This window comes from Carassius carassius, chromosome 1 (assembly GCF_963082965.1).
Source record: "Carassius carassius chromosome 1, fCarCar2.1, whole genome shotgun sequence".
NCBI classification, from domain to species: domain Eukaryota; kingdom Metazoa; phylum Chordata; class Actinopteri; order Cypriniformes; family Cyprinidae; genus Carassius; species Carassius carassius.
The window spans coordinates 4,089,198-4,100,676 of record NC_081755.1 but is presented as its reverse complement, the minus strand read 5'-3'; the positions used below and the strand labels follow the sequence as shown (position 1 = coordinate 4,100,676).

The 11,479-nt window shown below is 40.3% G+C and overlaps 1 protein-coding gene across 1 annotated transcript; it reads left to right on the top strand.

Annotated features, from left to right (window-relative positions):
* The first annotated feature begins 10,428 nt into the window (after positions 1-10,428).
* Positions 10,429-11,212, top strand: LOC132102685 (urokinase plasminogen activator surface receptor-like). Its single transcript, XM_059507323.1, has 3 exons — positions 10,429-10,571; positions 10,781-10,888; positions 10,994-11,212. Exons 1-3 carry the CDS (start codon positions 10,499-10,501, stop codon positions 11,182-11,184), a joined length of 372 nt encoding a protein of 123 aa, XP_059363306.1. The 5' UTR covers positions 10,429-10,498; the 3' UTR covers positions 11,185-11,212.
* Positions 11,213-11,479: the final 267 nt, after the last annotated feature.

Genomic DNA, 11,479 nt, shown 5'->3' with positions numbered 1-11,479 from the left:
TGACACATGCCACTGTCCTCTGGCACATGCCACAGAAAACCAGACATGCCACTGAGCATAGTGACACATGCCACCGCACACTGACACATGCCACTGAAAACGGAAGTGTCACTGAGCATAGTGGCATGTGCCAATGGCATCTGTGCGTCAGAAGTCATATCACATAATGTTAAAACTGCTGCTGGATATTCGTTCACTTTAAGTATAATTGTAGTATTGTATATAAACATAGTGATAAACTATTTGAGTACTCAAAGTTTGCTACTGTTATAGCACTTTATATTGTTATACTTAAAAGTATACTTTTATATACTAGAAACTGGGCCAATTTAGTCCCAGGAGTATTGAAACAGTACACTTACAAGTATACTACTAGAACACTGATATTTGAATATTTGCTATATAAAGTTTACTTAAGTATACTTAATAAAATAAACTTAAAGTATACTACTTTTTGGTAAGGGTTGACCAGCAACTTGACCGACTTGGAGTAACCAGGAACACAAAACGAACCAGCACTGTACAGGTCACAGAGAGAGAATAAACAGGGAACCAAACCAGGCAGGAAATGAGGAAGGACAGTTAGGGCTAATTAACTGATAATCAGTTAACAAGAGGGGAGGGGTTAGACAATCGATGCAAGAGTGCATGGCACATGAGAAAAAAACAAAGCCATGTGCTCACACAAAACAAAAGCACAAGCACATGGCAAGCAAAACATACCACCAGCCAACTGATGAGTGAAGTGACATTCAGCCAAGTATGGTGACCCACTCAGAATTCGTGCTCTGCATTTAACCTATCCGAAGTGCACACACACAGAGCAGTGAACACACACACACACTGTGAACACACACCCGGAGCAGTGGGCAGCCATTAATGCTGCGGCGCCCGGGGAGCAGTTGGGGGTTCGATGCCTTGCTCAAGGACACCTAAGTCATGATATTGAAGGTGGAGAGAGAACTGTACATGCACTCCCCCCACTTACAATTCCTGCCGGCCCGAGACTCGAACCCACAACCTTTCGATTGCGAGTCCAAGTCGCTAACTGTTAGGCCATGACTTCCCATGAGATCTCATAAGCTACATATTCACACAAAACATAACATGAAAGCACACAGCCTGTGAAAACACAAGCTGTGTGCTACATAGCCCAAGACAAAACATAACATGAAAGCAAAAAATTAAAACACAGGGACAAAGAGGGGAGGGAGGGGAGCCAAGCCAGGGCAACAGCCGAACACTCTGCAGGGTCTGGAGTGGACGACCATGGAGGGATGGGAGGGATGAGCCAGGGAGGCTCAGGTGGATTAGAAACCAGGATGGAGCTGGAGGAACAGACCAGAGGGGCTCTGGGGTTACTGACTGTGACGACCCATGTGTTGTGTGCATCATCCCTGGGTTGAATTGTGGTGCTGCTCCACCTTCCAGCTTATTACGCTCTGATGGGTTCATCGAGGACACCTGCTGTTGGTTCCCTGTCTTGCCTTTTAAAAAGCAGTATGACAACTGGCCAGGGGCTGGCTGCATTTTGGACTTTGTTTCATTTGGTTTTTGTTTTATATGATGCATCCAACATTACTATATACCATTACTCTCTCATGAATTTACTTAACTTTATACCACTGATTCCTGACTGCTTCATGCTAGACAGTTTCTTTATTTTTAATTTTATTTTGTTAATATTTGTTATTCAAACTTTCTTGTGTGCGCGCATTTTTGTTATGTCCTTTTCGAGCCATGGGGCATAACAATGGCCAAGGCAAAAGACAGACTGGAACAGGCTCATGAGGATCCCAACTTGCAGCAAAGACTTGTGGCTTATGGACCAGTGAGTTCTGGAACAGACTCTTTCAGGACTGAAGGGGGCTCTGGAGATTCATGGACAATATTCAACTTTGAGGTAGGCCCTGGAGATGCAGAAAACTGACTCATGGGCAGAAATGGTCTTGAAAGTGACCCAGGTAGACAGGATAAACATGAAGCAGAATACAAAGATGTCTTTCGTGGTAGTGACAGTGGGAGTTGAAAAAAAAGGGTTTCTGGGTTCACAGGGATTAGGATCTTTCCCATCCTGTCCGGTGACATTTGGAATGACGAGACAGGGCAATGAGCCTGGGCGGAGACGGAAGAGCAAGGAGCCAGGGCAGATCCACACAGGTATACAGACTGGTGTGGACTCAGGAGTGGGCTCTGGGGCTGGTGCGGACTCTAGACAGGGTTCTAGAGCCAGAGTGGTAGTAGCGGAGTGAACACTCCTCTTCCCCTGCTTCTGAGAATGAGGTAGTGGGGAGCTGTCCACCTTGATAGATGCTGCAAAGCACTCCACCACCTCATGGAGTGCTGCAGTTTCAACATTAGCGGGCATGTCTGAAAAAAACACTGCTTCTAGAAAAGTTTTCGGACTGACTACAGCAGATTTCTTAAACCTAGGAATGGCTGGAATTGTCTCCACCAACTCAGCATCGAGTACAGTGGTCCGGGCGGCCCTCTTCCTTCTCATCCTCTGATTTACAATTGGCTTCAGAAGATCTAGACTCGGGCTTGAAGAGGGAGGGTGGGCAGAGCGGTCGCTGCAGATAGGCTGAAGAGACAAAGACAGAAAAGTGTGCATGCTATGGAGAAGGCCCTGCTCATCTTGTAGAAATTCCATCTCCTTGAGGTGGCATGCATAAATCAACAATTTTCCCTAAGTCCAGGAATCTAGATCACCCAGCTCCTCCCAATTGATAGGATCATCCAGTCCAGCTGGGAAAAAAGATATAAGGGATGACTCATGAAATCCACATTTCTGAAATGCCTCAAGAAGACTTTGACCATAAATTCCAAAAGGACGACCATTCTGGTGGCACTGCTGCAGTCTCTGAACCAGGAGTAGGGTCTGAGAAAAACAAAACCTGCTGGTTTTGGAAAACAAAAGACCTGTGATAGGGCATAAACGTCTCAGGTTAACTCTTTGGAGTCTAAGGGTATTTTTGGGGTCTGGAGAAGTTTTGTCATGCCCTGACACGTGCTTTTTTCAGTTTCTTATAAATATCTAAATGGGTAAAGTCTAATCTCACTGTAATTAGCACAAGCTGGGCTGTCATAATATGTGGAATGCATGTATGTACATGATTGTGTTTTTGAGAAAAAAAATATTATGCATGGTTAGTGAAAAACTAAAAATGTTAAAACACTTGAATAAGGCAAAGAATACACATAAAGAACAATGGTTCCCGGGAATTTTGAGAACTGGAGCTTGTAGCCTAGAATTTTCCTTTCTAAATTATGTGAAAATCATCTTGTTTACTCACTCACAGAAAACAATATATTGATTTAAATTTTCTAAGACACTTTTTGTTGGTAAAAGTCATATGCGAGTAGGCGTCAACTACCATGAATATCATTGTGATTTACACCTGAGAAGACAAAGGCCTGCATAATGAGCTGCATAATGAGCCTCTCGGTCATCTGTGCCACTGTGAGTGAGGATTTACAAGAAAGAATGTGAGGACAAAATAAAAGTATATAATTTTATGTTTGTAGTTTATTAAGAATATATTTAATTATCCAACAACATAATTTAATATCCACTTGGGGGAGCAGTTAAACAGTTTATTAGAAACAATCAAAGCTGACTTTCAAACAAATTCTTTGGCATCCTTACTCCAGTCACACAATCCTTCAGAAATCCTTTTAACAATCTTATTTTCTACAAAAAAAAAAACATTTATTGTTATTATTATTATCATTATTATTAATGTTGAAAAGAGCTGAGAATATTTTTCTTGGTTTTTAGGGGGAATAAATTGAAAGAAAAGCAAAAAATGTTTTTACATTTTTTACAGTTATCTATTTTTTACATTTATATCATTTACATCAAGCTTTTCAATGGTATAGTATTGTATATTGTTATTGAAACTTCATAATGTTTCACTTGATTATACATTTAGTCAGGAATTATAGTTTGGAAAAAGTATTTGGAAAAAGCCTAACTAGTAAAGTTTTTACAAGTTATGTGAAAACTAGTACAAGTATATAAATAAATAAAAAGAGACTTACTCATGTTTATGATCTCTGCTGAATAAAGTGCTTCATTCTTTTTTTTCTGAGGAAATCCATTTCTCAAATCCTCAACCACATCAAATCTTTTTGGGGTGATTTATGTCTTATTCCTCTCATCGCGAAGCAAACAGTAAAATAAAAGAACTTGAACAATCTGGCTGCTTTTTCTTCTTTTATGGGCGTATTCAAGCCGCGCGCTTCAGTTTGAATTTGAACAGTGTGTTCAGCCCGGGGGCGTGGTCACATTAGATATAATGAAGGGAGACAAGAAAAACAGACATCGCGTTGTTTTCATATGGATTACTTTATCACAGAATATCTTTTCGGCGGCACTTGTTTAGTTTAAAAATAGACATGTCAAGCTTTCTATAGATATCTCTCTCATGTATTTTCGTTGAGTATTCACGGAGTTACAGTTCATTTAAATGACGTGTTTGTAAATGAAGATAAGCGCAGACAAAGGCTGCAGACAGCACACCTTGTTTGTTATCTTTATTTTATAAGTGCACAAAGTTTTGTTGTTAGTATGTCTGTATCCAAAAAAAAGTAGACCCTTTACAGATTCGATTGATGTTTTGCTCTTATTTGTACGATTAAAACTAAAAGTGTAATTTAAGTTCTTTTCGGGGTTATCAGGAGATAATGACTCAAAACGCGTATCCGCATTAATCGACTCGAAAGGGTTAAAAATGTAACCATGGTTCCCTGAGTAGGGAATGAGACCTATGGGGAACACCTCGTCTTGACCCGTGTCTGAAGCATACATTGAAAAAACACCAACTTGTTAGCGGGCTACAGCCTCTGACGTCACAACCAGCATGACTATAAACAGGCACTGGGAGAACACGTCATTCACTTCTTCGTCAGAAGCTTTGTGTCTGAAGCATGGCAGGAAGCTAGAGGACGCAGTGTCTAGTTCCCTACTCAGGGAACCATGGTTACATTCGTAACCTGAGACGTTCCCTTAAAAGTTGAACATCGAACTATGGGGAAAAGTATACCCACACCACCATGCTGAGGGGAGTGCTGGCCAGAATCATGGTGAAGAACCAACTCTACCATTTCCACGGGAGTTGCCCCTGGGATGTTTAGACGGCTGTCTGTGACGTTAACCTTTATGGCCAAAGGCCTAAGCTACATACCCAACTTAATTGTTAGGGCCTCGGCCCGGGGTAGAGCTGAATGCTTGGAATCAGGAAAGATTCTTTTAAAGGGATACGGCTAAGAACCTAGCATTTCTACCAAGTCTTGCCTGTCACACAGGGGCTACCGCTAGCTTACGCATAAGCTTGCTGAAAAAGCTGTCTCGACAGTTCTCTAGTAGCAACACCCTGTTTAGATAGGTATCCGAGGATACATAGGTGGAGTGGCGCCCAAGATGAACGGGGCTTTTACCAAAGGGCACGAAGCAACCGCGCATCTCAAAACAGTATGTTTGTGAGTCATCAACTCGATCTATGGAAACAATACTGGAGCGCTCTGTGGAAAAAATAGAGAACTCAGTCTCATATGAGAGGAGAACACCGAGCTCAGAGTAGTGCGCTCATAGGCGACCCTTCTTGGAAAAAGGGGAGCGCTGCTAAACTACCACGTGAATCACCCAAATAGCCCCTCATGTTGAGGTAAGCGATGCTTTAAGTGTATAAACAAATACACACTGGCTGAGTGGAGCCCAAGGAACCAAGGTCTAATCATCTCAAGAAAAGGGAATGAGGCGGAGCGCGTAACTCTTACCGTACAGGATTTCAGAAAGAGTCTTGCGTGCACACTTACCACTTACATGGATTTTAGAAAGTGTGCAAAGTGTTCACGTGCACACGGACCATCATGTGGTTTTGTGAAAGTAAACAAAGCTTAGCGTGTGTCCCTTAAGGTTCCTAAGCATCGCAGAGGCGCTGAATCGCAAGGGAGAGGCAAGCTCAAATTTTACAAACCTCGGGGCGAGGGGAGCATCACCTGAGGCAGCATATACAAAAAGACTTCTGTAACTGCCACCTCCACTTCCCGCTAGATGTGACAGCACCACTAAGCAGCCTGGAGACCCTTAAGGGTGACCTGGCCAGACATTCATGAAATTCCCTGCAGTGCTGTGCCAGGGCTGATGATCAAGGAAGGCTCCCGAAGACACCTGTGATCTCAGCCGCCTAATACCGGTACATGAAGCCGGATGGCTGGTGCTGACGAGTGTATACTGAACACTGTAATTGAGCACTGCAAAGGAAACTCACAGTTTATTAGTAGACACATAACCACCAGCAATTTAATACACAAGTATGTACAAAGAGGGTTACATACGTCTTCCTGAACCTCTCGATCACCATCTCAACAGAAATACCAAAATGTTCAGAAGGTGAAACCTGATTATCGAGAAGAAAGCCTTTTCCTTCTTCCCGATGTCTGCCAGGTTCATCCACAGATGTCTCGCCGATGCCACCATGGCCAACATAGTCCTGCCCATGGCAAAGGCAGCCTGCTTGGTAGCGTGGTGCGGCACAGCTCAGCTACCTGATCAGAAAAAAGATGGATTTACATTTATTCATTTAGCTGACGCTTTTATCCAAAGCAACTTACAATTGCTATATATGTCAGAGGTCGCACACCTCTGGAGCAACTAGGGGTTAAGTGTCTTGCTCAGGGACACACTGGCGGTTCACAGTAGATTCGAACCCAGGTCTCCCACACCACAGGCATGCGTCTTATCCACTGCGCTAACACCACCCCTGCGAGAAGAAAATTGCCTCTTTCATTTCTTTTTGATATCTGTATGGAGGTCATGCAGTAATGGAAGGCTCACCTGAGCTGGAGGGCTATGTTCAGAAAGATAATGCTCATCTAGTTTTTTTTTTTTTTTGCCTCAGCGTCACCTTGTTAGCGCACTTTCATGGCAAGTCCAACTTTGCTGTGGCGCCATCCATAACCTCCAACAGCTCTACATACGCAGGGCAGGAGAATTGAGAAGGCTCAGCCTCAGCTTCTTCACCATCCTCAAATATCTCCTGCTTTTTCTGGGTAAAAACCCAGCAGAGCACTAACTTCAGTATCAGTGTTAAAGATAAAACAACATCCTCCCGATGCTCTCTCTCGTCCGCCGCCATTACTTGCGCGAAAGGGAAAATCCCTCTTCTAACCATTCAGACAGATCCACCTGTATTCTCACAAGCTCATTCTACTCCGTGCCTCAGCAGCGGAGGGTCCTGAACTGCGGGAAGCACATGGCTGCCTTTTTTCCTTTTTTTTTTCCAGAAGAGAGACGAATGAGAGCGAAGCTTTTATCATTGAAAAAACGTTCACAATGCACTCAGATTGCCTCCTCAAAGACATCGCGTGCGTGCTTTTCACCCAAACAAATGACGCAAAGATTGCGTGTGTCATCGGGTGTCAAATAACACCCACATAGATGCACACATTGTCTAAGCGCTTGTTAGTAGTCACCATGATAAACAGAGAAAGATCGCTCTTACCAGTTCTTTCAGATGCACGCTTCTAACAGAAAGGTCAGTGAAGAAGAAGAAGAGAATGACGTGTTCTCCCGGTGCCTGTTTATAATTGCGCCGGCAGTGACCTCAGAGGCTGTAGCCATTTTTTCAAATGTATGCTTCAGACACGGGTCACGATGAGGTGTTCCCCATAGCGCCCCCTAGAAGACGCAGTTGGGTGAACTCCTCCACGGTGCCTGGTGGTGGCACTGGACGGCCCTTGGTGGATGGCGACGGCTCCTCCGGTTTTAGGCAGCCGGCAAGTCCCCCGTTCCCTGCTCCTCCCCATCATGGTGGATGGCAGCAGGCTCAGGCTCACTGGTGAACGGCGCCCACTCCTCCGCTCCCTCACGGACGGCAACCGCCCCTCCACATCGTAACATAAATATTTTTAATGACAAAGCTTTTTCATTGTACAGAGAGCAAATAACATTTAAGTTAAAAACTTCCATTACTACTGTATCACTGAAGCTGTTTACACTGTGAGATAAATATCTCAGTAAAATCATAGGCATATCTGTACTTTGTTGTATCTGATGATAAAATTTGACAAAGAGCAGAATTTAGTCAGTGAAAACAATAGAAAGGATCCTTAAAATCTGCTCTCTTACCAGAACCAATACATCTATGTACAGCTTAATGCTTCATGTATGATGCTCAATGCTGCAACAAGAATGTATGATATTTAATAAATGTCTAAGCAAACATTATTTTGGTTAAATTAAAATAAAGCTAGAAATGCTCAACAGCTTTATTTTCATGAAGAAATACTGAGCAAAATCATGTCCAAGAAAATAACTAAATAAATAAATACATTTAATTATAATAATTAAATGTATATAAAATAATTTAAATATACTAAATAAAAAATGAAAGTAAAAGCACAAGAAAGTAAAAACAGGAGACGCATTGTTTTTTTTTTATCCATAGTCAGTTGGATGGATATTTGAATATCTTTAGGTTATCAGTGAGTTTCTATGTCTGTTTTGCATGTTACCTTTTAATGGTGTGTTTGCCCTTAGGCTGAGATTGTATGCATGAACTGTGTGTCACTGTTGTTTAAAAACAGAGAAAATATTTCCAGAATGTAAGTTTCAAATGCTGTGATGAGTTTTACCTGATGAATATAAATGTTAAAACCTCTTGTTTTAAATCTATTGTTAATATATATATTCTGTTGTTAACCATAGTAAAGTTGACAAAATTTGTCTGGAAGTCAATATTTGTCCACTTCAAGCACTAGCATACATACCAAGAAGTGCTAGGTTCAAAGAAACCCAATGGCTGGAGTTATTTTGCAACCAATGGCTGGGTCGAATGGTCAGTTTCAACCTTGGCTTATTTTGAAATAATGGATTGATTTATGCTAGTTCGTTTTTATAGAAATAGATGATTTTTTATTTTTATACATCATACATGGGTTAGTATTTCTATATGTTCTCAAATATTTTGTAAAATACACTACACAGCCACTGTGTTTACACAATACTTATTTTATTTTGGATGAATACATTTCCAGATACAACATATTTTATTCCGTTTTTATTCCTGTATACAACATTTAAACCTGTTTAACTATTACTTTACAATAGGATTCCATTTATTTACAATTGTTTCTTTATTAGGTATCATTAACTAACATTGTAAACAACTAGCTTTTTTATTAATTGCTAATTCATATTTTCAATTAGAAATCAAAGAAGTTTAGCTCATTGTAACAAAGGCATGTATTTAAGTGAAAAGATCATTGAAACTAATATTGTTTTTTCAATAACACTCCATCCCCACCAAAGAAACACTCTTAAAAATAAAGGTGCTTTACGATGCCAAGAATCTTTTTGGTCTATGTTGTTTCACAAAAGGTTCTTTGCGGCGAAAGAAGGTTTTTCAGATTATCAAAAGGTAAGAAAAAGATGTTTCTTTAAAGAACCTTTGACTTAATGGTTAAAAAATGGATCTTCTACGGGATAGCTCTGAAGAGCCTTTTAAGCACCTTTATTTTTAAGAGTGTAGGGAATACCTGGATCACTCAGCAAAGTATTTATGACTTCTGCAGAACATAAAAAGATTCTTTAAAGAATAATGAGGCCCAGACAACACTGAACCCATGGCTTTCATTTTATGGACAAACTCACTTTAAGATTTGGTAGCATGGTTGGTTATAATTCCTTAAACCTCCCTTTATAATTAATGGGCATGTAAATGATGTAAGCTAAAGTTTCATTTTCTAGTAATGTCTACATTAACCTTTCATTTTCTCATAAAGACCCTCCCCTTTCTATAGCTATAAAGTAAGCACTGAAACAGGTGTCACTTAATTCGCCTCCTGATTGAAGATGGATCTGCAAATCTCAGTTTTTCTTCTGTTCATTCTGTTCGCTGCAGGTACAAAGACCAATAGTGTTTGTAATGTTATTGAGTATGAATACAGATCACTAACATCTCTCTCTCTCTGTGTTTTAATACTAAAGGACAATCTTTCAGCTGCTATGAGTGCTCAGGTCTGACGGGTTCTTGTGCAAATCAAAATGTAAAAACATGTCCCAGTGGATCTTCTAAATGTATGAGTTTAACAACAGCAGCAAATGCCGGTAAGTCTAATATGATGGATTGAAAATCACTGATAACTGATGAAGATGTTGGTGTTTTTTACTGGTGCTGCTTCACTGGAAATGTAACTTCTCATAGAACTGCTGATTTCCGCACAGAATTATTTATCATTGTGACTACCGAATATTCTATTTACATTTCTGCTACTTAATTTGTTTCTCTCAGTTTTCTATGCACAATATAATTTGTGTTAAAATTGAATCAATTGAGAGATTCAAATTAGAAAATGCTACATTTTGAGGTTTATGAATATATTTTCTGTCAAAATATGTTGAACTTGTCTTTCCTTAATCATTCACGTTTAAGGTGACGTAGGTGCTAAAGTGAAGCTTAAAGGCTGTGCTGCTGACTGTGCAAATGGATCTATGAACATGGGCATTGCAAAGACATCTTTGGTGTGCTGTAACACAGACCAGTGTAACATCCAAGACGCTCCAGGTACCATGCTTTACTGACCATAAAATAAATAAATCTTTAAGGTCAACACTCATTTTACTTCAAAAGGAGATCAGGAAATACAAATTAAACAATACAGAGTGCAGCTTTTCAGGTGTGAATGAATTGATTGGAGTTGCTAACAGAGTGTTATTTCATTACATGTTATTTTTGTACATAAGATGGAGTCGATGCATGTTTTTGTCCTGTAGATCCCTCTAGTGTCCCCAATGGAAAGACTTGTTACTCTTGTGATGAGAAGAGCTGCTCAAACATATTGAACTGTTCAGGAAGTGAAGACCGCTGCTTTAAAGCAACAAGTGAGAAAGGCATTATCTTTATCTCTCTGATGTTTGAGATCACATACAGATCACATTTACCAGTTTCCAACTTAGACTGACCTCTCTTTTCTTTCTTTTCATCAGCGAGTGTCGGTGGCCAGTCAATCGTTGTAAAAGGCTGTGTCTCTAAATCTATCTGTGATGCCGAAACATCAGTTAGAGATGTTCAAGGCTTCTCATGTTGTGAGGGGAACCTGTGTAACGGTGCTCAGAGCGTCTCTCAGAGCTTCATGTTCTTCTGCTGTTCTCTGCTCTCCTTCATCCTGCTGCACTGAATCCAGCAGATCTTCACATCCTACAATCAGACACTGCACCGAATATAGAGCTTGTGTTTTCTCTGCACTATGCATCTTTGGTGTTTTCCATGATCCTATGTATTCTATATATATATATTTTTTTTTTTTTTTGCTGTGAAATTCTGATGTGACATTTTAATTAATTAAAACACTATAATTAATACAGCTTGTAATGCTGTAAATCATTACTACAAATTTTTATTTTTTGTTTTGATTCTGAAAATAAAATAAATGATCATTACGTTCAGAATAAGCATGTTTGATAATTATTTTA

Bases quoted from the DNA above. Each gene is read 5' to 3' on its own strand.
- LOC132102685 (XM_059507323.1), top strand. From the start codon at position 10,499: ATGAACATGGGCATTGCAAAGACATCTTTGGTGTGCTGTAACACAGAC. The intron at 10,572-10,780 runs GTACCATGCTTT...TTTGTCCTGTAG, and splicing joins TAACATCCAAGACGCTCCAG to ATCCCTCTAGTGTCCCCAAT. The intron at 10,889-10,993 runs GTGAGAAAGGCA...TCTTTTCATCAG, and splicing joins CCGCTGCTTTAAAGCAACAA to CGAGTGTCGGTGGCCAGTCA.